Below are 21186 nucleotides of genomic sequence, written 5' to 3' on the forward strand. Positions count from 1 at the left end.
CCCTCGTTACTCACATATTCTCTCTTTTCCTCCCTCAACCGTTAGCAGTAGAGAAAAGTTTAAAACTTCCTCCCCTCAAAACCCAAAAATAGACTAAAAAATTATAGCTTCAATATAGTCTTGAACTGGCATGGTTTCAACTCTGAGCTAAGGATTTATTGTTTTAGACAGGTTTATGATTGGGAAGGAAGGGTGCTCAAGTCACCGTTGAAATTTTTGTGACCGTGAAGAAATCCTCTTTCTTTTCGTGCCAAATTGCAGATGTCTAGTGAAATTTTCTAAAAGCTTTACCAGAACAAAGATACTAAGTAGCGGAGATCGTGATAGAGCCTAGCAATTAATCCTCCTCATCTCCTCGTGAATAAAAAGCCAAACGCAACTGAAGAAGCACGGAACTTCCCCTAGCAGAGCTGACCTGACCAGCTCGGGTCGCTGATGGCAGAGCTGACTCCAAGCCTGCAAAACAGAAAGGAAGAGCTAACAGAGGGGGCCCGAGGGTGGTCCCCGAGGGCGCTCCGACGGTCAAGTTAGTTTTCCGGTGAGTAGAGTTCACGGGAGGTCGTAACAACCGGGAGTAATTTGCCTATAGTGAGCGTACCTTGGGCAATGGGTGTGTAGCACTATTTATACCTGGGTCAGAGTCCGACCTCCGTACGTTCCGAGACCTTCCTGATATAATCTTAATCCCGCGCCGAGCGGGATCTCCTCCGACCTCTGCGGGACGGTCTCCTGATCCCCCTGGAGCCCTAGCGGGGGTGCGGCCCAGGGCGGTCGCCAGGAGCCTGGGGCCGGAGCCCAGCTCGGCTTTACCTGGGCTGCCACGTGTCTAGGCCCAGTACGGGGCCTCTGCACTAGCCCCCTAGATTAGGTAAGGCTTCCAGGCAGACCTAATCTATACTCTGCCACGTGGGAGACCAGCGTCGCGCACTGCTCTGCCCTGGTCACCTCTGGTACAGTGCTGTCACTGAGAAAACCGCGCCGATCTCCTGGGTCGAGCGTCAAACTCCCAAGTTTCGACAAACTTGATCAATGCGTGCCGACCTCATGGGACCGAGCATCAAATTGCCACTGACATGGTTTAAGCCCCCGACTTTTTAAAGTTTTGAGCCTTGCCGACCTCTTGGGTCAAACAAACCCATTCAAGTTAAGGTACAACGTGCCGACCTTTTGGGGCCGAACATCGCACTTTCCGACTTCAAAATTTCAAGCCGTGCCGACCTCTTGTGGCCGAGCATCATACTTTGAATGCAGTCACGCCGACCTCCCGGGTCGAGCGTCGAACTCTGATTTTAGCGGATATGTCAATCTCTTGGGGTCGAGCATCACATTTCCAAGGCAGTTATGCCGACCTCCTGGGTCGAGCGTTGAACTCCCTGATTTTAGCAGAGGTGCCGACCTCTTGGGGTCGAGCATCACATTTTCCAGGCAGTCATGCCGACCTCCTGGGTCGAGCATTACATTCTCAGGGCAATCGTGCCGACCTCTTGGGCCGAGCATCATGCTTTGAAGGCGGTCACGCCGACCTCCCGGGTCGAGCGTCGAACTCTGATTTTAGCGGATATGCCAACCTCTTGGGGTCGAGCATCACATTTTCAAGGCAGTTATGCCGACCTCCTGGGTCGAGCGTTGAGTTCCCTGATTTTAGCAGACGTGCCGACCTCTTGGGGTCGAGCATCACATTTTCCAGGCAGTCATGCCGACCTCCTGGGTCGAGCATTACATTCTCAGGGCAATCGTGCCGACCTCTTGGGCCGAGCATCATGCTTTGAAGGCGGTCACGCCGACCTCCCGGGTCGAGCGTCGAACTCTGATTTTAGCGGATATGCCAACCTCTTGGGGTCGAGCATCACATTTTCAAGGCAGTTATGCCGACCTCCTGGGTCGAGCGTTGAGTTCCCTGATTTTAGCAGACGTGCCGACCTCTTGGGTCGAGCATCACATTTTCCAGGCAGTCATGCCGACCTTCTGGGTCGAGCATTACATTCTCAGGGCAATCGTGCCGACCTCTTGGGCCGAGCATCATGCTTTGAAGGCGGTCACGCCGACCTCCCGGGTCGAGCGTCGAACTCTGATTTTAGCGGATATGCCAACCTCTTGGGGTCGAGCATCACATTTTCAAGGTAGTTATGCCGACCTCCTGGGTCGAGCATTACATTCTCAAGGCAATCGTGCCGACCTTCTGGGCCGAGCCAGCGTGCTCCCTGGTTTTGACAAGCTGCCTCAAAGTAAGTCACGGCGTGCCGACCTCTTGGGGTCGAGCATCACACCTTCAAGACGGTCATGCCGATCTCTTGGGTTGAGCGTCAAGCCTCCCGTCTTTAACAGGCGTGCCGACCTCTTGGGGTCGAGCATCGCACTCTCAAATTTCGCAATTTAAAGCCGTTTGCGGACCTCATGGGGGGTTTTTCCGTTCTCTCCGCTCTCCGAGCCCCCGATCTGACTCTTTCTTCAGGCGGGCTGCCTCCTCTGCGTTGACAGCCGCGTGCGCCCTGCGAAGGAGCTCCTCCAGGTTTACGGGAGGCTTCTTGGCCAGATCGTAGAAAAGCTCCTCTACCCTAACCCCGTTTGTGAAGACGGCCATCACCATCTTTTCGTCCTTGTCCCTGACCTGCAAGCTCTCCGCATTGAAGCGGGTCATGAAATTCCTCAGTGACTCGTCGGGCCTTTGCCTGATGGACATCAGGTGGGTTGCGTTCCTCGCGTAGACCTTCGAGGAGACGAACTGGGTTGCAAACTGCCGGGCCAGCTCGGGAAAGCTCCGTATAGACCCCGATTTCAGTCCCTGGAACCAGAGCCGCGCCTTCCCCTTTAGGAACATAGGGAAGGTCTTGCAGCGGATCTCATCCGCGGCGGTTTGCAGGCGCATATGCGTCAGGAAGACCGAAAGGTGGTCTTCTGGATCTGTGGAGGCATCGTACATCTCAATGCTCGGAATCTTAAACCTCCGGGGTAGAGGGTAGTCCTCTATTTCCCGGGTAAAAGGCGAGGTTGCGTAGTTGTCCTCGTACTGCCGGGGCCTCAGGATCCGCTCAAGCTCATCCCGGGCAGGGTCCGAATGCAGGTGATCGCGAGGTCGGCTCCTGGCAGACCTGTCTGGAGAGCGCACGAGACCGTTCCTTGCAGGCCTCGCCGGCGAGGGACCCCTCGGCTTGCTCCCCGTGGACCTGTGTCGGGAGTACCTTTCGTTGTCTCCGACTTCCGAGGTTCGCGGGCGAGGCGGCGTCCGTGGCCGTTTCCTCCCGGGGGGTTGGTCGCGCGACTCATCCTCCGAGGGTTCGGGGAGTGGCTCCTTCTCCTTCCCCTTCGCCTTGGAGGTTTGCGCGCCTCCAGCCTCCTCCCCCTCCTTTGCCTGCCGGATGATATCTTCCAGCATGGGGAGGTTCTCCGTCACGAATTGGAGGATCTGCTGCCTCCTTTCTCCTGAAAGGGCTGAGCCCCCGGCGCCCCGAGAAGCCTCAATTTCCTTTCGCTGGGATCCTTCACCGCCCCCCGGGCCGGTGCTTTCTACCGTGCGCTTGGATCGCGTCCTGGCCATCAGCACAATTTTACTTACCTTACGGTTCCCACAGACGGCGCCAACTGAAGAAGCACGGAACTTCCCCTAGCAGAGCTGACCTGACCAGCTCGGGTCGCTGATGGCAGAGCTGACTCCAAGCCTGCAAAACAGAAAGGAAGAGCTAACAGAGGGGGCCCGAGGGTGGTCCCCGAGGGCGCTCCGACGGTCAAGTTAGTTTTCCGGTGAGTAGAGTTCACGGGAGGTCGTAACAACCGGGAGTAATTTGCCTATAGTGAGCGTACCTTGGGCAATGGGTGTGTAGCACTATTTATACCTGGGTCAGAGTCCGACCTCCGTACGTTCCGAGACCTTCCTGATATAATCTCAATCCCGCGCCGAGCGGGATCTCCTCCGACCTCTGCGGGACGGTCTCCTGATCCCCCTGGAGCCCTAGCGGGGGTGCGGCCCAGGGCGGTCGCCAGGAGCCTGGGGCCGGAGCCCAGCTCGGCTTTACCTGGGCTGCCACGTGTCTAGGCCCAGTACGGGGCCTCTGCAGCAACAGTCGACATCGAAGATCTAGCCACAAACAATTATGAGAGATTCTATGCTCAAGTTGCTGCTTTGCTATAGCTTTGATCTAGATCATCGAAACTTGAATGCCAAAATTGGAGTTTAGGGTAGAAGAGAAAATTTGAGAAGGTTTAAAGTAGGCCCCGTTCATGTTGAGCAAACAGGAGACAAAAGGAAGGAAAAGAATTGGAAACAAGTTTTTTCAAGTTTTTTAATTTTTTTGGGCTGATCTTGTATTGGTTGCAATTTTGGGAAAGCAAGAAACAAGTTTGAACAAAAAGTTTCATTTTATGCAAGGCCCAAAACCTATTTGTAAAGAAAACTTGAAAAAAAATCCTCTTCCTTTTCTTGGAAGGCAAAAAAATGATGTTAGTTCAAAAAACAATGATTACGAATCCCTGCCATTTGTTGGATAATGGTGTGGAGACAGCAAGGAAAAATCCACTTCAGATTTGAGCAAAATCCACAACGGCCTTAGGATGGAAAAGGAGAATGGAGCCTGATTGTTATCCATAATATTCAAGGGCAGAAGACAAACATTGACCAAAAAGCTAAATCGACGATTTTGCCCCTCAAAAACCAAGCCTGCAGGTCACATGATATCCATTCTGTTTGTTTTGATGGCCAAATTACACGGAATGACACAAATCATACATTTTGGTTAGTTCGGTAACATTTTTGGCTAAGAAAATAGTTAAATGACCTAGATTAGTACAAGTGCACAGTTTAGTGATATTTAGACTAATTTGCGAAATTTATAATTTTTGGTATAATCTTTTTTAATGACCTAGACCAGACCAGAAATTAGCGGAATTTATAATTTTACTTGTTAGATAGCAATAATATTTTTTATAATTTTCTTAATTTTATCAATTTTTTTTTGTATTTTTTAGTAATATACATACATACATATATGTATGAATATTGTAATTTGTAACATTATTATATATTTTATTTTTAAATATATTTAAAAAATTAAAATTTGTGGAACTTGAGCTCCATGCCTCAGGACTTTCGCCTTACTTGGACGGACATAAAACATTCCACTCAATGCCCTCACCTTTTAAAACATTATTGTTTAATGGCAGGCAAACCCACTTTCAACATCTCATAGGATGGGCTCTGATTGCAGGGTGACCGTGCTTCTTTTGTGCCCTGATATTAATTTCATAAAGTTTGGCAAAAAAAAAAAAAGACAAAAAGGCTGTTGTTGTAAGCTAGTTTCAATTAGTCGAAATGCTAAAATACGTGGGTCTAATTGGATTTATTTACATACTTTGCGAATTTGAAGAGCCTATCGGACTTATGGATCATTTGCCCAAGTTATGGATAAACCATATGCAATGTGCTACACATAAAATGACTAGGTTTTAAAGTCAAGGAAAGACGAAGAACAAGATCCAGATCCAGATCTTTTGTTATACTTCTAATGATAATCGCCATTGCATCGTCTAGTTTTTCACGACATTTGAATGCAGAACATAATATATTCACAACAGCATTCAACATAAAATTACACATGGCGAAAAAATAGAGTGTGGAATAGAGATCGACATAGAAGAAAGGATAGAGAATCCGAACTTGAAGAATAGACAGACTATAGAACAAGAAAGCCTGTCAACTTTTACTGTGCATTTTTTTTTTTTGAAATAATAAAAGGATGATGAAGTTACTCGACACCAGAGCCTCTCTTGATCAGATGGAGGAAGAATTCCATCTGAATCTTCTCCCCGTATACTTGTGTCCCATTTCAGTCCATCTGATTTTGATGATCCAAACTAGCAAGTTGGTTGCAAAATATGTTCAAGATTCACATTCCTGAAACACTGGATAGTCGATAATAAACCTTACTCAAGAAATGTAAGTGTAATTGATGGTTTTAACCATTGTTAAAAAATTCTAGTACAACAACATACAGGATGACGTTTCAGAATGCATGACATTTGTGGAAATAGAACATACGGGACAATTAGGAATTTAAGAAATTCACAGAAAACGAATCCATTTCTATGGAAAAAGCTCAATTCTTCGCGAGGTGAAAATCTATCTTCATAACTTAGAGAATAGGCTTAGTTGGGTTTTTGTACTATCGTACAATTTTTGCAATTTTTAAACAATCTAATATATACTCATATAATTTTTTCGTACATGTAAATTTTGTTCCTGTACACAAATTGCAATATATAACAACATCTGTACATGTAGATCTACACCAAATTTAAACCAAAAAAAATGTATAACAACCATATGCAATTGTGCCCACTCCAATCTCTTACCTCCACGTTTGGAAAATACCATGCCTTCATGCAGAACCAAAAAAAAAAAAAAAGAACAAATACCATGCCCCTTAGGATAGAGCTATGATTCCATCGTAATTGCTTAAACAATTTAACATCCAAAATAATATTATCTTTTAAGTTGGAGTTTCTATCGTAATTGCTTAAACAATTTAACATTATATATCAGGTGGTCAATAAAACAATAACTTTTTGGTCTGCAATGACACATATTTGCTTATTATCAAAATTTTTAAATGCATGACAAAACTATTCGGATGAAAATTACAGATTTCTTCAACGACAATGTCACAACATAAATGTTTACGTGAGAATAATGGGAATATTGATTGAAGTCACTAAACCTAATACCTGCGCTGATTTTCTACCTTATCTTCTATTGCTAAGAGATATAAATCAAGTAACCTTTGTTACGGTATGCAGAATATTGTATAACTCGCTGGTTTAGCTTATAAAATGTACTTTTGTCAGGATTAAAAAGTAAACTATTCAAGGTTGAAATTGTTCTTCATTTTTAGTTAATCCTTTTATTTCTCAGCCAGCCAATGTTAATTAATGAAAATCCCAAGAGTATAAGTCACCTCAAGGTATTTATCTGATAGGCATAGGGAATACTCCAATTTAATGAAAATTTTTGAGGAAGTTTCTTCGTGCTTGCCTATAGAGCAATTTGAAGAAAATGAATTGTGTTGAAGAAGTATTTTATGTTTTTACAGTTTCTTTTTGGTTGAGTTGCATTGGAGATTGGAGAATTAATGACAATTTATGGTATTATATCGTTTTCACATGATCTTTTTTTTTTTTTTTTTTTGGATGAGGGTTTTCTTCAGCAAATTATATTTAATCAGATCCTTGGATCAACATGTAGGATACAATATGAAATTTGTTAATATGATTCTTTAATTTTTTATTTTGAAAAATTAAACTATAAAGGGGGCCCTCACCTTATGGTCCAACCTTCTCTTGCTACCATAAGAAGCGAGTAAAGGCGAAAAAATCGTTTATCCAACAAATGTGGCGCAGGTCAATCAAATCCTTTAAAGGGCAAGCGTTTGTTCGATGGCAACCCAAACTATTCGATTTAGTCATTTCTTACCAAAACATAAAAGTTGTAGATAATCACGACAACTCAATCTGTTTTTTTTTTATTATTTCAACAAAATGGAGGCAATTAAGGAAAAAAAGTGGGTGCAATTAAAATGATAAAATTTATTAATTTAGTCATTTATGGGAAGAACTAAACCCTGACTAGACAAATGAGTTTACATTTTTCCTTATGAATTATGTGATGGATTTGAAAATCAAAAGCCTTTATATATGTTTTTTTTTTCACCACATTGTGCATAGGATAATCCAGAAGAAAAACAGTGTAAAGGAAGAGAGAAATTAATATAGTTGAATATAAGGAAACTAAAAGATGTTATGCTTTCTATATATTCTTCCTATTTATTTGGATGGAAAATTAAATTTTTCATAAAATTTCATACTTCAATCAAATACCAGTGTTTCATGATCAATGAGCAAAGGGCAAAAAAAAAAACTTTACTAAAGATAAATAACAATTTTATTTAGGGCCTCGATATCGAATACATTACAACCTTAAAACTGGATGCACAGGGCACAACAAAAACTTATAGCAAGCGAAAGCTTTGAATTGAGGTTTTGCCCTGACACATGATTAGGGCACCTTATTAGAAGAGATCCATGCAGCAAAGACTTAGAATTACTTTGACATAATTAAAAAAAAAAAAAAAAGATACATGAGAATGACTCAAGAGTCGAGACCACAATCTTATATGTATTGAAAGATTTGCAAACATAGCTCGGTAATTAGGGGAATCCATTAGGGTTTAACATTGGAAGGACCCTTTATCTTTTTCAAAAACTACATTCTCAAACAAGAACTGAGATATATCTGCTGCCTAGATCTGGCGCTTAAGTTCATCCTGAATCTTCTTTTTAAGTCCTTTCAGTGCCTTCTCCAACTTCAGAAGTTGCTCCAGATTCATCTCTTCAATTGGAGCCTGCCACCAATTCTTGCGCTGGCCTTCTTGTATCATCTGAACAAGAACTTCTTCACGTTTTTTGTTGGCTTTCAATTGTTTTTCAAGGTCGATAAATTTATTGAGCTCAGAAATGTTATCACCGTGGTGATTGGCAACAACATGGTGATCAGTGCCACCGTGGATGCTAGGTGATGGCTTGTTTCCAAGGAACTTATCAATGACAGATTCGAAAGATGAATGACCAAAAGCGTAAGCCTTTTTTCCAGGCGAGAACACCAACAGAGCAAGTTCTGCACCATTAAGAGTGCAAAGTTTGCTGGCTTTCATGAAAAGGTCATTGCGACGCTTTGAGAAGTTATCATGGAGATTGTTCTTTTTCTCCATTTCAACTACAGGAACCTTTTGGTGACTTGATTTGATCGATTCACAATGTCAATATTTGAGAAGAAGAGTGGTATTTATAGGGTTTTCTTCATGCCATTGATGCCGCTTTTCCTTTTGTGACCTTGTCTTATATGGAAAAAAATTAATTCACATTGGAGTCATATTTATCCGCAATCTAACGCATTTAAAACTTACCAAATCAAGCCTCTGAACAATTGTTCAATTAGATTCCACGTGTCAAAGATTTGCATTAAATTTTTTTCCTAATCTGGTTTCTAAACGGTTTTACAATCAGTATCCATGCTTCAATTAAATATTTTCTCAAAATCTTAATACTTACTCGTCATTATAGATCTGCCTTTTATATTTGTTCATGATCCACTTTATCACCAAATCAAAAATTCCACCATTGTTTATTTATGAATGCCGCTCGTAATAAGTTACAAGATTAATGATAGTTGTACTCAACATTGTTAAATTCATGTACAGATAAAGCATAGTTGTACAAATTGTTAAACTCTTCCTTATAAAATGGAAGCTTTCAAATATAACTTTTAAATATTAGTATTCATCCATTATAAAAGTTTGAAAAAGTAAGTCTCACCTTAAATTTGGTTTCTCAGAATCATATCATTATCAAATCCTAGTCCGCTACCTCATATGGTATTTGTATACAACGTTTCTGTACATTTAAAAAAAAAAAAATTTTTGCCCTTCTTACTCCTTCCTCTCCACACCTCAGTCTATCACCACCTTCGCCGTTGGCCGCCACTGATAGCCACCTCTACTAGCACTAACGCCAGCATCGACACCAACAGCTCTTTTTTTTCCTTTTTTGCTCGCTCCCTCTCTCTCCACTTGAGATCCTCGATGACATGCTTTTCTATGCCAATCCAATGCCACCTATGGTATTACGCCAAGTGTCCTGTTATTATTTACACTTTAATTTTTTAATAATTTAATTTGGTTTGGTTTAACACAAGTGTAAATAATAACAGGACACTTGGCATAATATTATAGGTGGCATTGAATTGACATAGAAAACATGTCACCGAGAATCCCAAGTGCTCTCTCCCTCCCTCCTCCTCCCTCCTCCCCTCTCCTCTCCCCTCCCCTCTCTTCCTCTTGTTTCTTCTCCCCCACCTCCTCCCTTGCCCACTTCTCCTACTCCCCCTTTCCCCTCATTTTCTTCCCCCCTCCCCTCCTCTCTCTTTCCCCTTCTCCTCACCCCCTCCCTCTTTTCACCCTTCTGCCACCCACGCTCCCCTACCCTGATGTGGACCAACCCTCCCCCACCCCAATCGAAAGGGTGAGGGATGGAGGGAGAGAGAAACTGGTCCAGATTGAGGTAGGGGAGGGAGGGTCGTGGGAGGGGTGAGGGAGGGAGAAGAATGGAGAAGAGAGAGGAAGAAAATAGGGAAAAAATTTTGTCTACCAATTGTTCTTCAAATTTTGACTAATTTTATTCGTTTTTTTCTAAAAACTAATGCTGGAAATGGAATATACACGAAAAATGGAGTGGAGGGTGAATTTTTGGTGAATTTTTGTCAATGAAGAAGCCAGTGGCCGGCAATGGCAACGCCACCAAAAACTCCATAGCTGTTGTTATGTGAGCAAAGGAAGAGAAGATGAGGAGAGAAAAGGAAGGAGGGGAAAAAAAGAAAAAGAGAAAGAAAAGGAAAAGAAAATTTAAAAAAAAAGGAAAGCTTTTAAATTTTTCACAAACCCTTAAATATACAAAAAAAAAATTTCTATTAATTCTACAGTAAATTACAGTAAAGTTTATACAAATATCCAAAAAACACACCTTTTAAACAAACCCTTTGTTTTAAAATAATTTGTATAGTTATTATCAATTAATGCCCTTATACTATAGCACTATTCTTAAGTTTTATAGTATTTATTTTGACCTTGGATCATTTTGACAACTATAAATACTCTCATAAGTTATTTTAATTTTAATTGCAATCTTGTTTTCTGTAATATATACCCATCAAAACAGCTTTACCATTACCGGATTTTTTTACTAGTGAAAAAGAAAATTATATTGGACACGTGATTAGAGTAATTTGAATCTAAAACCCACTCATTTTTAGTTCTTATTTTGACATTAATCACAAACAAAATATTTTCGTCTCTGATGACAAGTTCAAAACATTGGCTTCAATGGCTTTAACATTTTCCTTACACGATTTCTCTGTTACGCTTTTCTTGATTTAAAGCATTCAAACAAAATGTACCCCTTTCTGTGACAATATTTGTACTACTTATTTTTGTGTTTAGATTTAGGCTTAGATTTAAATTTGCTATTGTAAAATTTTTATTCCCTGTATATATCAATACTTTTTACATCTATCTTTCGAAATCTACAATGTTGGAATTAAATTTATCAAGATGTAAGTATATAGACATACATTCAATCATCCAAAGCACAAGCAAGCTTTTCTTCAAATAAAATTGACTCTCTACTCTCTTCTTTGTATACAAAGTTCTATTCTTATCCTAAATAGCTTTAGCCGAAATCTTAGTGGTGATTCATCATAAAATCTCACTAAAGCAGAGATTTATTATGAAAAACGATTTCCACATTCTTATCTATCTCGCAAAAATAGTCATCATTCATCTTCTTTGGCTTTTTCTCCACTCATGGCAGCTCCATATTAAACCAAATGGGCTCCAACTTGAGCTGCAGTATTTCAAAATTGACACCGTGATTGAATTTCTCGAGAGCAGTCTTTCTTGTCATCTTTATTGCCGCAAAACCCTAAAGTCTTTTATACCAATTTGTAATGGCCACTCCAAGCTAGATTATTTATAAAGAGGATAAAAGGACTCTTAGAACTTATACAAGTTTGGAAGGGCTAGTCCTAAAATTTCACAAAAGAAAAGGATAAAATGGCTCTTGGCATCCCACAGAGACAATAGCAAAGTAGAAATAAATCAAAGAGATAAACACCAGATTTATGTAATTTGGTAAAAGGACCGACCTCCATGTATTATGAATAAGAAGAGTATGAAGTATTAGAATAGTAAGTTTTCATACACGCTTAAAACGTTTGATCGAAGAAAACGCTTGAATAGCCCAAACTAATGCCAACACCTTCGTGGCACAACGGCTCGAACAGCTTTCTAGCTCACTCACTTGCATACCTCTCCAATTATAAGTACCAATATATGAGAACCTTTTCTGACTTTCGATATTCCATAAGTGCAAGTCACCTCCAAACAGATCCAATTCATGTATGTCCACAAGGGTAAGCCCATCCTATGGGCACATTTGCACTAGTTAGGGTGCAAAGTTCATCGGCCTTTTCTTAGAAAGTCCATTATGATGCTTTGAAACGGTTAGCTTTGGGTTGGTCTCATTTTAGATCTTTAGCATGTGGGCTTTTGGCAATCCTTAGATAACTTTGAAGCCATGTTTTATTGATGTGTGGGCAATTGACGATAGGAATATGTAAAAAATTGAAGTCATGGTTCCTAACCTTTGAGTAAAAAACTAAAGGAATTTTTTACCATATTAGTGATTCTTTGATCTTTGCGTGACAAGCGTGGGGCATACATAAAATATTAAGCTCAATCCATAGTTTAGTTTTATGTTTATAAATTTTTAAATATCTCACACACAATTTTCTGCAAGTACACAGGTCGTGATTGAGTACAGAGTATTAAGAATCAAATCCACAGGAAAGAATAGATAACTACCAGCACTAGTAAAGTCTCTCTATTATTTAGATGATTAGCAAATTGAAGGAAATAAAACTACACTAAAATGTGCAAAAAAAAAAAAAACAAATAAATGTTTCTTAGATCATGGTATCTCCAACTACTCATGCAAGTAAAATTTTTGGATCCTTCAACACTACTACTTTGGCTAGTTATGGTGTAATTTCCTTATGTATATGAAACCTACTCTTATAATGAATTAACTATACTTATAACTAATCCATACCTACTCCTATGGCTATGAAATTAGCTACAAGTTTATTACCTCTATGAAATTATGTGGAACAAAGGCAGAAAAAACACAAAAGTGCACCTCCACTCTCATAAATGTATTTCCTAGGTTTAGCATTTCCTTGAACAAGTGTTAAATTTTAGTTATCATTGCAAATCTAACACCTTAAGATTATCATAAATATTGACCGGTTAATCATCATTATAAAAATAGAAGTACTAAATAACTTGTTCAAAATAATAGCATCAAATAGTCAAGAAATTAATACAATACAATCATAGAAAGTTCAACTGAAATCCAAGCCATAAACTTTAGAAATACATAATGAAAATAAAATTCAAACTAGTATTATAACTAAACATGAAATCTAATACAAAATAGAAAGTGATAAGTGAGATATCACCCATGTCACATGAGATCGAACTCTCCATCTTTGCTCCTCAATCTTCATCCAAGTTTAACTGTACATAAGAGAGGATGAATCTAACTAATCTAAACTATCTTATACTAACCCAAACTAAAGAACTAAAAAAAGCTATCTAAAGCTGTATTTTTGTGGTGTATTCTTCCACTCTCCATACTCTCCTCAAAATGAAAGATACAAACACTATTTATAGAGAAATCTTCAAGTCTTTAACTTGTATTTTCCATGCGAATATAGTTCCAATTAGTTAACAATTTTGGCTTCCAAAATAAAACTCATCATTACAGAAGAAATAAGGTCAAGGATTGTTTCTAGAATCTCCATTTTACAACTACAAATCTACTATAAATTGTCCCCCCAAAGTTGTGAAATGATAGAGTTGAACAAGTTGTAGTCGTAAAGTTTGACTAGAATCCCTCCAAAATTCTGGCCGGATTCTTGGAGGGACTAGCCCCCTGTTTTGCCAAACTTTCTACCTCAAATCCCTTCGGCAATCCCTCCAAATTTCTAGCTGGATTCTTGAAGAGATTCGAGCCAACATTTTCTTCTATAAGTTTCTTCATTTTCTTGGTTTTGTGACTCAAAACATCCTTGAAACTCACCAAATTAGTGAACTTTAGGACTTCAATCAATGCATTGCAATCTTATTTTTTGTCCAAAATAAAGTTCAATTCCAACTTCTATAAAAACAATCAAAACATGCGAGTAAAAGGGCCAAAAATCTCATTTAAGCACTAAGTAGCATTTACAACTAATTCTAGATAAAATAGACCATTTTCTTCTTATAATATTTATAAAGTGATTAAAAGTAATATAAAATATGTTTAGCTGTGCAAATTATCAAGTTTTGACATAGTAATTTGGAAGCATATTTCTCTAGTTACAAGCAATTGAATATAAGTAATGGGTCAATTCCAACTAAGCCATCCAGAAAAAGAAGATATATTAAATTAGGCCATTTGGATTAGAATTTGAAAAACTCAATCGATGCAACATTGTAATTCCTTCCTCCGCACATTGTTAATGCAATGTTTATAATTCAGACCATTAAGTGAATCTAATGAGCTTTCGCTTCACGATTCAAAACTGGTTGAACTAGTTCAATCCGATTCAATGGATTTTTTTAATTATCAAGTAACTTATATGACTTTGAAATTTTAAAAAATTAAATTTAATTGGAATAGGTTCAAAAGTCCATTTTTTTTTATCGATTTTGATTGGTTCGCCTAAATTTTGACTGAAATTGATTGGTTCAAATAACTTTTTGGTGGGTAGTGAATCAGACTAGTATCACAGCCGATTCGTAGTTCGACCAGTCGAGCAGGTCGATTCAATCCGACTTCAAAACATTGTGTTAATGGCATACTTTTATTTTTTGGATGTTTCAAAATTAAAATCGTGATTTGAAAACAATCCAAAATATTACTCAACTATCCATTTTGTCATTCAGAGTCTTACTTTCATAACTACCATGACACTCCAAATACTTCGAAATTTAGTGTGTTATATGTAATAATCAATTCATTCAAAGGCACGTCATTCATACATGATTGTGTGTAACTATAAAAAGTCCAATTCCAAACCATGCCTGTAATTTTTGGATGAAACAAGTAACAGGAGGAATCTAAATTTGCATTTAAATAATTCATAAAGTATTGGAAGACTAAATTATAAGTGAACATTTGGTCATAAAAAGGCACACCTTTTGATATTTCGGAATAGGGCTGTACAAATCGCTAGTGGCTAGAATACAAGTTCGAGTCGAACTCGAGCTAGAGCTAATCAAGTCAAGCTCAAACTCGAGCTCAAGCTCAAAAACATTAAGTTCCGCTCGCGAGCTCAACTTTGCTCGCGAACTTGATTATATATATATTTATTTTAATAGTAAAATTAAATATATATATATCCCTAACATTTTATTATTTGTTAAAAATTTATTATTTTATTCATTTCTAAAAATAAAATTTTTTATTTTTTAAGTTCGAACTCGAGCTTGACATTTTGAGCTCATCAAGTTCGAGCTCGAGTTTGAACTTTATAAAATTAACTAGAGACTCGGCTCGATTAGATCAAAACTCGACTCGACTCGACTCGTTTGTATCCCTATTTCGGAAACAATCATTGGAGTAAGCATGCCTGCATGAGAGTCACCGCCAACGTAAGACTGACGGGGTTTTGATATACGTACAAGTTAAATTCCAATTTTTACCCGTTGACTGCAAGTACACAGGCCTAACTAGTAGTTTAAGGCATTAATCGGGTCGATCCTACGAGGAGCAAAGTCTACAAGTGCTAGGTCCTTATTTCCTCTATTATTTAGACTAACAATGAATTTGAGCAGAAAAATTATATTGCTATTACCTAAATGTCTGATTTAATAAATGCAAGATACAAATGAAAAAAATTCACTAAAGACTTGAATCTAGGGATGTAGATTCCACTTATGGCACAAAAGATTAAAAGGAATGAATTTAACACTTGTTACTACTCTTGTTTAACCAGGAATTCATTTCCAAAAATGCCAAAATCTCATTCTCCTCATAATAATGATTTAAAACAACTTAGTTTGTCCTAATCTCTTGGTGAATAACTAATTCTATTCTTACTTAATTCGTGAAATGTACATTAATCCACTTGAATGTATTTCTATTCTCATGAACATACAACTCAAGTTCTACTTATGTTTTTCCATTGTTACTACCAATTCTCATTGAATAATAACAACTATAAACCTGTCATTGGTGATCAAATAACAACAAGTAATCAACCATGCACAAGCAAACAAGTTCATACAAGATACAACAAGTGTTAATCACATTCAATTCATATCACTTGGCCATAAGTTTTATCTACTCCCTAGATATAGAAAATTGGCTACTCATGAATGATGTAATAATCAAACTCATAACTTCATTAATGGAAAACATCTCAAGTTACAAGTACTAGAAGTATAAAGAAAAGCTTAGTCAAGTTGATGGTGAAGCTCTCAAAATTCTGCTGGTCTTGCACTAGATGATTCCAAGATGAAGTCTCCAAGTGCTCCTTGTAAATTTTGCTAGCTAGAGAGAATGTGTTCTACCAGAAAATTGCTCTCCCGTAGATGTCTGAGCTCCCCTTGTTTTTTTCTCCGTAAAAACTGCTCAAAAGCTCCTTTCCGCTAGTCAAAATTTCCACCTCTAAATTCCCAAATCTAAAATTTGTTAAGATAGTCAATAACAAATGTTTTTGACTTGACAATAAGTCATCATTTTTGCCCTTTATCTTCTGAAGCATGTGCAACCGAATTCCCTTGCTCAATATAGCTGGAAAGTAGTATGAATACAAGAGAAATGGCTGAGCAAATTGCAGAATTTCGGCTACAAAACGCCACTTGACAAAACGCGACTTCAAGCCACGTTTTGATGACTCGCGTTTTCAACTCTGTGCTTTTGGCCTTGCTTCAACTGCAATTTTCTCTATGATGAAGGCTGAACTAGCTTTTGTGAAAAACACAAAAGTTGTAGCTCTTTGAATTAGCTTCAATATGCTTCAAGAATCATCCAAATCGGAGCTTTGTAGACTGCAATATAATCGAAATACTATCACCTGGTCAAACCCCTGTTTCAGTCTCGTTCATAGAATGTAACTTCTGTATTTCGACTTTTTGCCTATGAAAACAATAGAATTGGATTTCGATGTCTCCACACCAAATCTAGATCTCTCTCTTAACTTCAAAATGGTATAAAGATCACCTCAATCCAATATGTCTAGCTCCAGATATGACCGAAATACTGAAGAGTGTCAAACTGTCTTGAACTGCATTTCTTCAATTAAACATTTTTCACTTCATTTCTTCTTTATACACTTCAATTCTTCACTAATATTCAGATTTCTTCTCAATTCACACTCTTTGATGATTGAACCATTGATCCTACAAGAAAATGAAGTTTTTACCCTTAAAATTAATAGAAATACAATGTTAGCCATTTTAATAAAAAAATGTCTATTTTTACCAAAATCCTAATTATTTTAGTTCTAAACTAGATTAAACTACTGAAATTAACTGATAAAATACACTCAAAAAACACATAAAATATACTCTTATCAAAGGCTATTGTTGGCGAATTTGGGATGACATAGCAGCCACTCCAGAGTAATAGATTGATAATTAACTACTTTGTATTTTCCACATCAATCAATTTAAGGGGTAAAAGAATAATATTTAAATTAGGTGTTGAATAGCGAAGGCGAATGTTATTACCAAATCTTGTATTTTAATGCCACAACAATTTTCTTTAGAAAATGACAAACATCCCTCGATTGGTCACATATTAGACCGACATCAAAAAAGTTTGAAAAGTTTATCATAATCACATGTGATATTTGTAGACAAATTTCTCTTTAATTCTCTGAACCATACCGTGTGTGTATATATATATATATATATATAAGTTTGGCATGTGTAAATATTGTTGTATGATGTACAAAATAAGAACCGTTTCGATTAACAAATACCTGAAATTTATTAACCAAAAGTTTGAATATTTCCTACTTCCAATCAAAGTAATAATATAATATTACTGACAATCACACCTTAGCTATCAGAGTAAACAAATAGATACACACGTACAAAAATACATATACATGTGTGTCATTCTAGCCCTGGAATGTGATAAAAGAATTTTTTTAAATCTTTTTCCAAAATATCAAAATGAAACAATTGATTCGACATATGGATAGTTATCACTGTTTGTGCTTTCAAATATTGTTGTAGCATTATGGGTAAATATATGTACATACTTACATACATACATACACATACATATACATAAAAATAGGATGGGAAAATATGTTTGAAATTTTCTAGAACTACATTTATAAAAATGTTCCCATGCAAATCTTAAAAAACAAGAAGAGGATAGTGTTACAAATGAGGAAAAGGTGTCTGAATTAAAACCTTCATTGGTCTAGGAAATGTCTTCCTAAAAAGTTGCGATTCTTCATTTTTTCAGATCAGTTTCTTCTTGACTTTTGGTTGGGAAGTCTTGGCTTTTGGTCCGAAAACTGTCTACCAACGGTTTCAAACTACCTCTTGCTATTTCGATCTATAAATATATGTTAGTAGGAGAGAAAGTTCATCATTATTATTCCTTTTTTGAGGAAAAAAGTTTTCTTCAAAATTTCCGTAGAACCATCTTGAAAGAAAAGTGAAAACACAAAGTTCATGGACTTCCTAAATTCTTAACCAAATTTGAGGGAGAATTCACAGTTAAATCCTGGAAACAGATTGCTCACGCACTTCTGCACAAAGGGAAGGAGCAAAAATTCTATTTTAGGACATTAATCAAAGATCAAGCCTCTATGATTTGTAAGTTAGTAATTTATTAGTATTAACATTATTCTAACTTATCGTATCAGTGATTTGAACTTGTTTAGTAATAAGATTTGTTACTGATAGTTTTTTCATTTCCTGTTTCTTAGACTTCTTGTTAGTCTCCAACAGATATTTCATTCAAATTTTTTGAGGAAGGTTTTTCATGCTTGCCTACAGAGCAATTTGAATCGTTTTATTGTAGTACTTATTGTCTTACAAAGAAAATGAATTATGTTGGAGAAGTGTTTTATGTTTTTACATTTCTTTGTGGTTCAGTTGCATTGGAGATTGGAGAATGATAACATATGCTACTATATTGTTTTTACATGATCTTTTTTTTTTGTTGGATGAGGATTTTCTTGAGCAAATTCTATTTAATCAATCCTTAGATGAACATGTAGGACATGATACGAAATTTGTCAATATGATTCTTAATTTTATTTTTTTCTTTTGAAAAATTAAACTATAGTGGGTGTCTCACCCTATGGTCCAACCTTCTCTTGCCAGTCACTCGGTGTCTAGGTACTCGCTGACATAAGAAGTGAGTAAAGGAGAAAAAATTGTTCATCCAACAAATGTGGCGCGGGTCAATCACGTACTAGTGTGGGGAAAGTATCTACCCCGTGCCCACCCAAACTATTTGGTTTAGTCATCTCTAACCAAAACATAAAAGTTGTAGATAATCACAATATATAACTCAATTTTTTTTCATTATTTCAAAAGATTGGAGGCAATTAAGGGAAAAAAAGTGGAGCTATTAAAACGACAAAAAGTCATTAATTTACTCATTTATGAGAATAACAAAACCTTGACAAGACAGAGGAGTTTATGTTGCTCCATGCCCACCCAAACTATTTGGTTTAGTCGTCTCTTACCAAAACATAAATTTAGTTGTAGAACTCAATTTATTTATTTTTTCATTATTTAAAAAAAATGGTGGCAATTAAGGAAAAAAATGTGGAGGTAATTAAACGACAAAAAGTCATTAATTTACTCATTTATGAGAATAACATAACCGTGACTAGACAAAGGAGTTTACATTTTTCCTCATGAATTATGTCATGGATCTACAAAACAAAAGCCTTTATATACTTTTTTTTTCATATTGTACATAAAATAATCAAGAAGAAAAATGGTGTAAAGGATGAGAAAAATTATCATACTTGAATATAAGGGGAAAAAAGTTGTTATGCATTCTATATATTCTTCCTATTTCTATGGGATGGAAAATTAATTTTTTCATAAAATTTCATACTTCAATCAAGTACCAGTGTTTCATCATCAGTAAGCAAAGGCAAAACAAAAACAAAAAAAAAAAAAACTTTACTACAGAAAAATAACGATTTTATTTTTTATCTCGATATAAAAAACATTATAACCTTATAGCTGAAAGCACAGGACATAACAAAAATTAATAGCAAGAGAAAACTTTGAACTAAAGTTTTGCCCTAACACATGATTAGGGCGCCTTATTAGGAGAGATCCATGCAGCAGAGACTTAGAATTACTTTGACATAATTTAAAAAAAAAAAAAAAAGGATACATGAGAATAACTCGAGTGTTGAGACCACAATCTTATATGTATTGAAAAACGTGCAAACATAGCTAGGTAATTAGGGGAAATCCATTAAGGTTTTATTTTGGAAGGACCCTTTATATTTTTCAAAAGTACATTCTCAAACAAGAACTGAGATAACCTTCTTTTTAAGTCCTTTCAGTGCCTTCTTCAACTTCAGAAGTTGCTCCAGATTCATCTCTTCAATTGGTGCCTGCCACCAGTTCTTGTGCTGGCCTTCTTGTATCATCTGAACAAGAACTTCTTCACATTTTTTGTTGGCTTTCAATTGTTTTTTAAGGTCGATAATTTTATTGAGCTCAGAAATGTTGTCACCATGGTGATTGGCAACAACATGGTGATCAGTGCCACCGTGGATGCTAGGTGATGGCTTGTTTCCAAGGAACTTATCAGTGACAGATTCGAAAGATGAATGACCAAAAGCGTAAGCCTTTTTTCCAGGCGAGAACACCAACAGAGCAAGTTCTGCACTACCATTAAGAGTGCAAAGTTGGCTGGCTTTCATGAAAAGGTCATTGCGACGCTTTGAGAAGTTATCATGGAGGTTGTTCTTTTTTCTCCATTTCAACTATAGGAACCTTTTGGTGACCTTCTGTTAATTTTTCGGCCGTGACTTGATCTGATCAATTCACAATGTCAATATTTGAGAAGAAGGAAGGGCAGGGGGTATTTATCGGGTTTTTTTCATGCCATTGATGCCGCTTTTCCTATTGTGACCTTGTCTTATACGGAAAAAAATTAATTCACATTGGAGTCATATTTATCCGCAATCTATTGCATTTATGATAGGATAGCAAATTTAAAACTTACCAAATCAAGCCTCTGCACAATTGTTCAATTAGCTTCCACGTGCCAAAGATTTGCATTAAATTTTTGTCCTAATCTATTTTCTGAACTGTTTTACAATCAGCAGTATGACAGTGTCTATGCACGTATAGAAATTCAATTAAATATTTTTTTCCCAAATTGTACTGCTTAATTTTGAAAATATTAATTCTTACTTGTCATTATAGATATGCCTTTTATATTTGCTGATGATCCACTTTATCACGAAGTCAAAAAGTCGACAATTTATATTTATGAATGCCGCTCGTAAAAAGTTATCCTTAACATTGTTGAATT

The 21186-nt window shown here is 37.4% G+C and overlaps 2 protein-coding genes across 2 annotated transcripts; both read right to left on the reverse strand.

The window, feature by feature from the left end:
- Positions 1 to 8285: 8285 nt before the first annotated feature.
- LOC113740366 (agamous-like MADS-box protein AGL62) lies at positions 8286 to 8753 on the reverse strand. Its single transcript, XM_027267980.1, has one exon. The coding sequence runs from the start codon at positions 8751 to 8753 to the stop codon at positions 8286 to 8288; it is 468 nt and encodes a 155-aa protein (XP_027123781.1).
- Positions 8754 to 20164: 11411 nt separating this feature from the next.
- On the reverse strand, positions 20165 to 20569 carry LOC140005545 (agamous-like MADS-box protein AGL62). Its single transcript, XM_072046553.1, has one exon. It carries the CDS (start codon positions 20567 to 20569, stop codon positions 20165 to 20167), a length of 405 nt encoding a protein of 134 aa, XP_071902654.1.
- Positions 20570 to 21186: the final 617 nt, after the last annotated feature.

This window comes from Coffea arabica, chromosome 1c, assembly GCF_036785885.1.
Source record: "Coffea arabica cultivar ET-39 chromosome 1c, Coffea Arabica ET-39 HiFi, whole genome shotgun sequence".
Classification (NCBI taxonomy): domain Eukaryota; kingdom Viridiplantae; phylum Streptophyta; class Magnoliopsida; order Gentianales; family Rubiaceae; genus Coffea; species Coffea arabica.

Excerpts from the sequence above, each read along its gene's own strand:
- LOC113740366 (XM_027267980.1), bottom strand. The coding sequence starts at position 8,753 with ATGGAGAAAAAGAACAATCTCCATGATAACTTCTCAAAGCGTCGCAAT.
- LOC140005545 (XM_072046553.1), bottom strand. The coding sequence starts at position 20,569 with ATGAAAGCCAGCCAACTTTGCACTCTTAATGGTAGTGCAGAACTTGCT.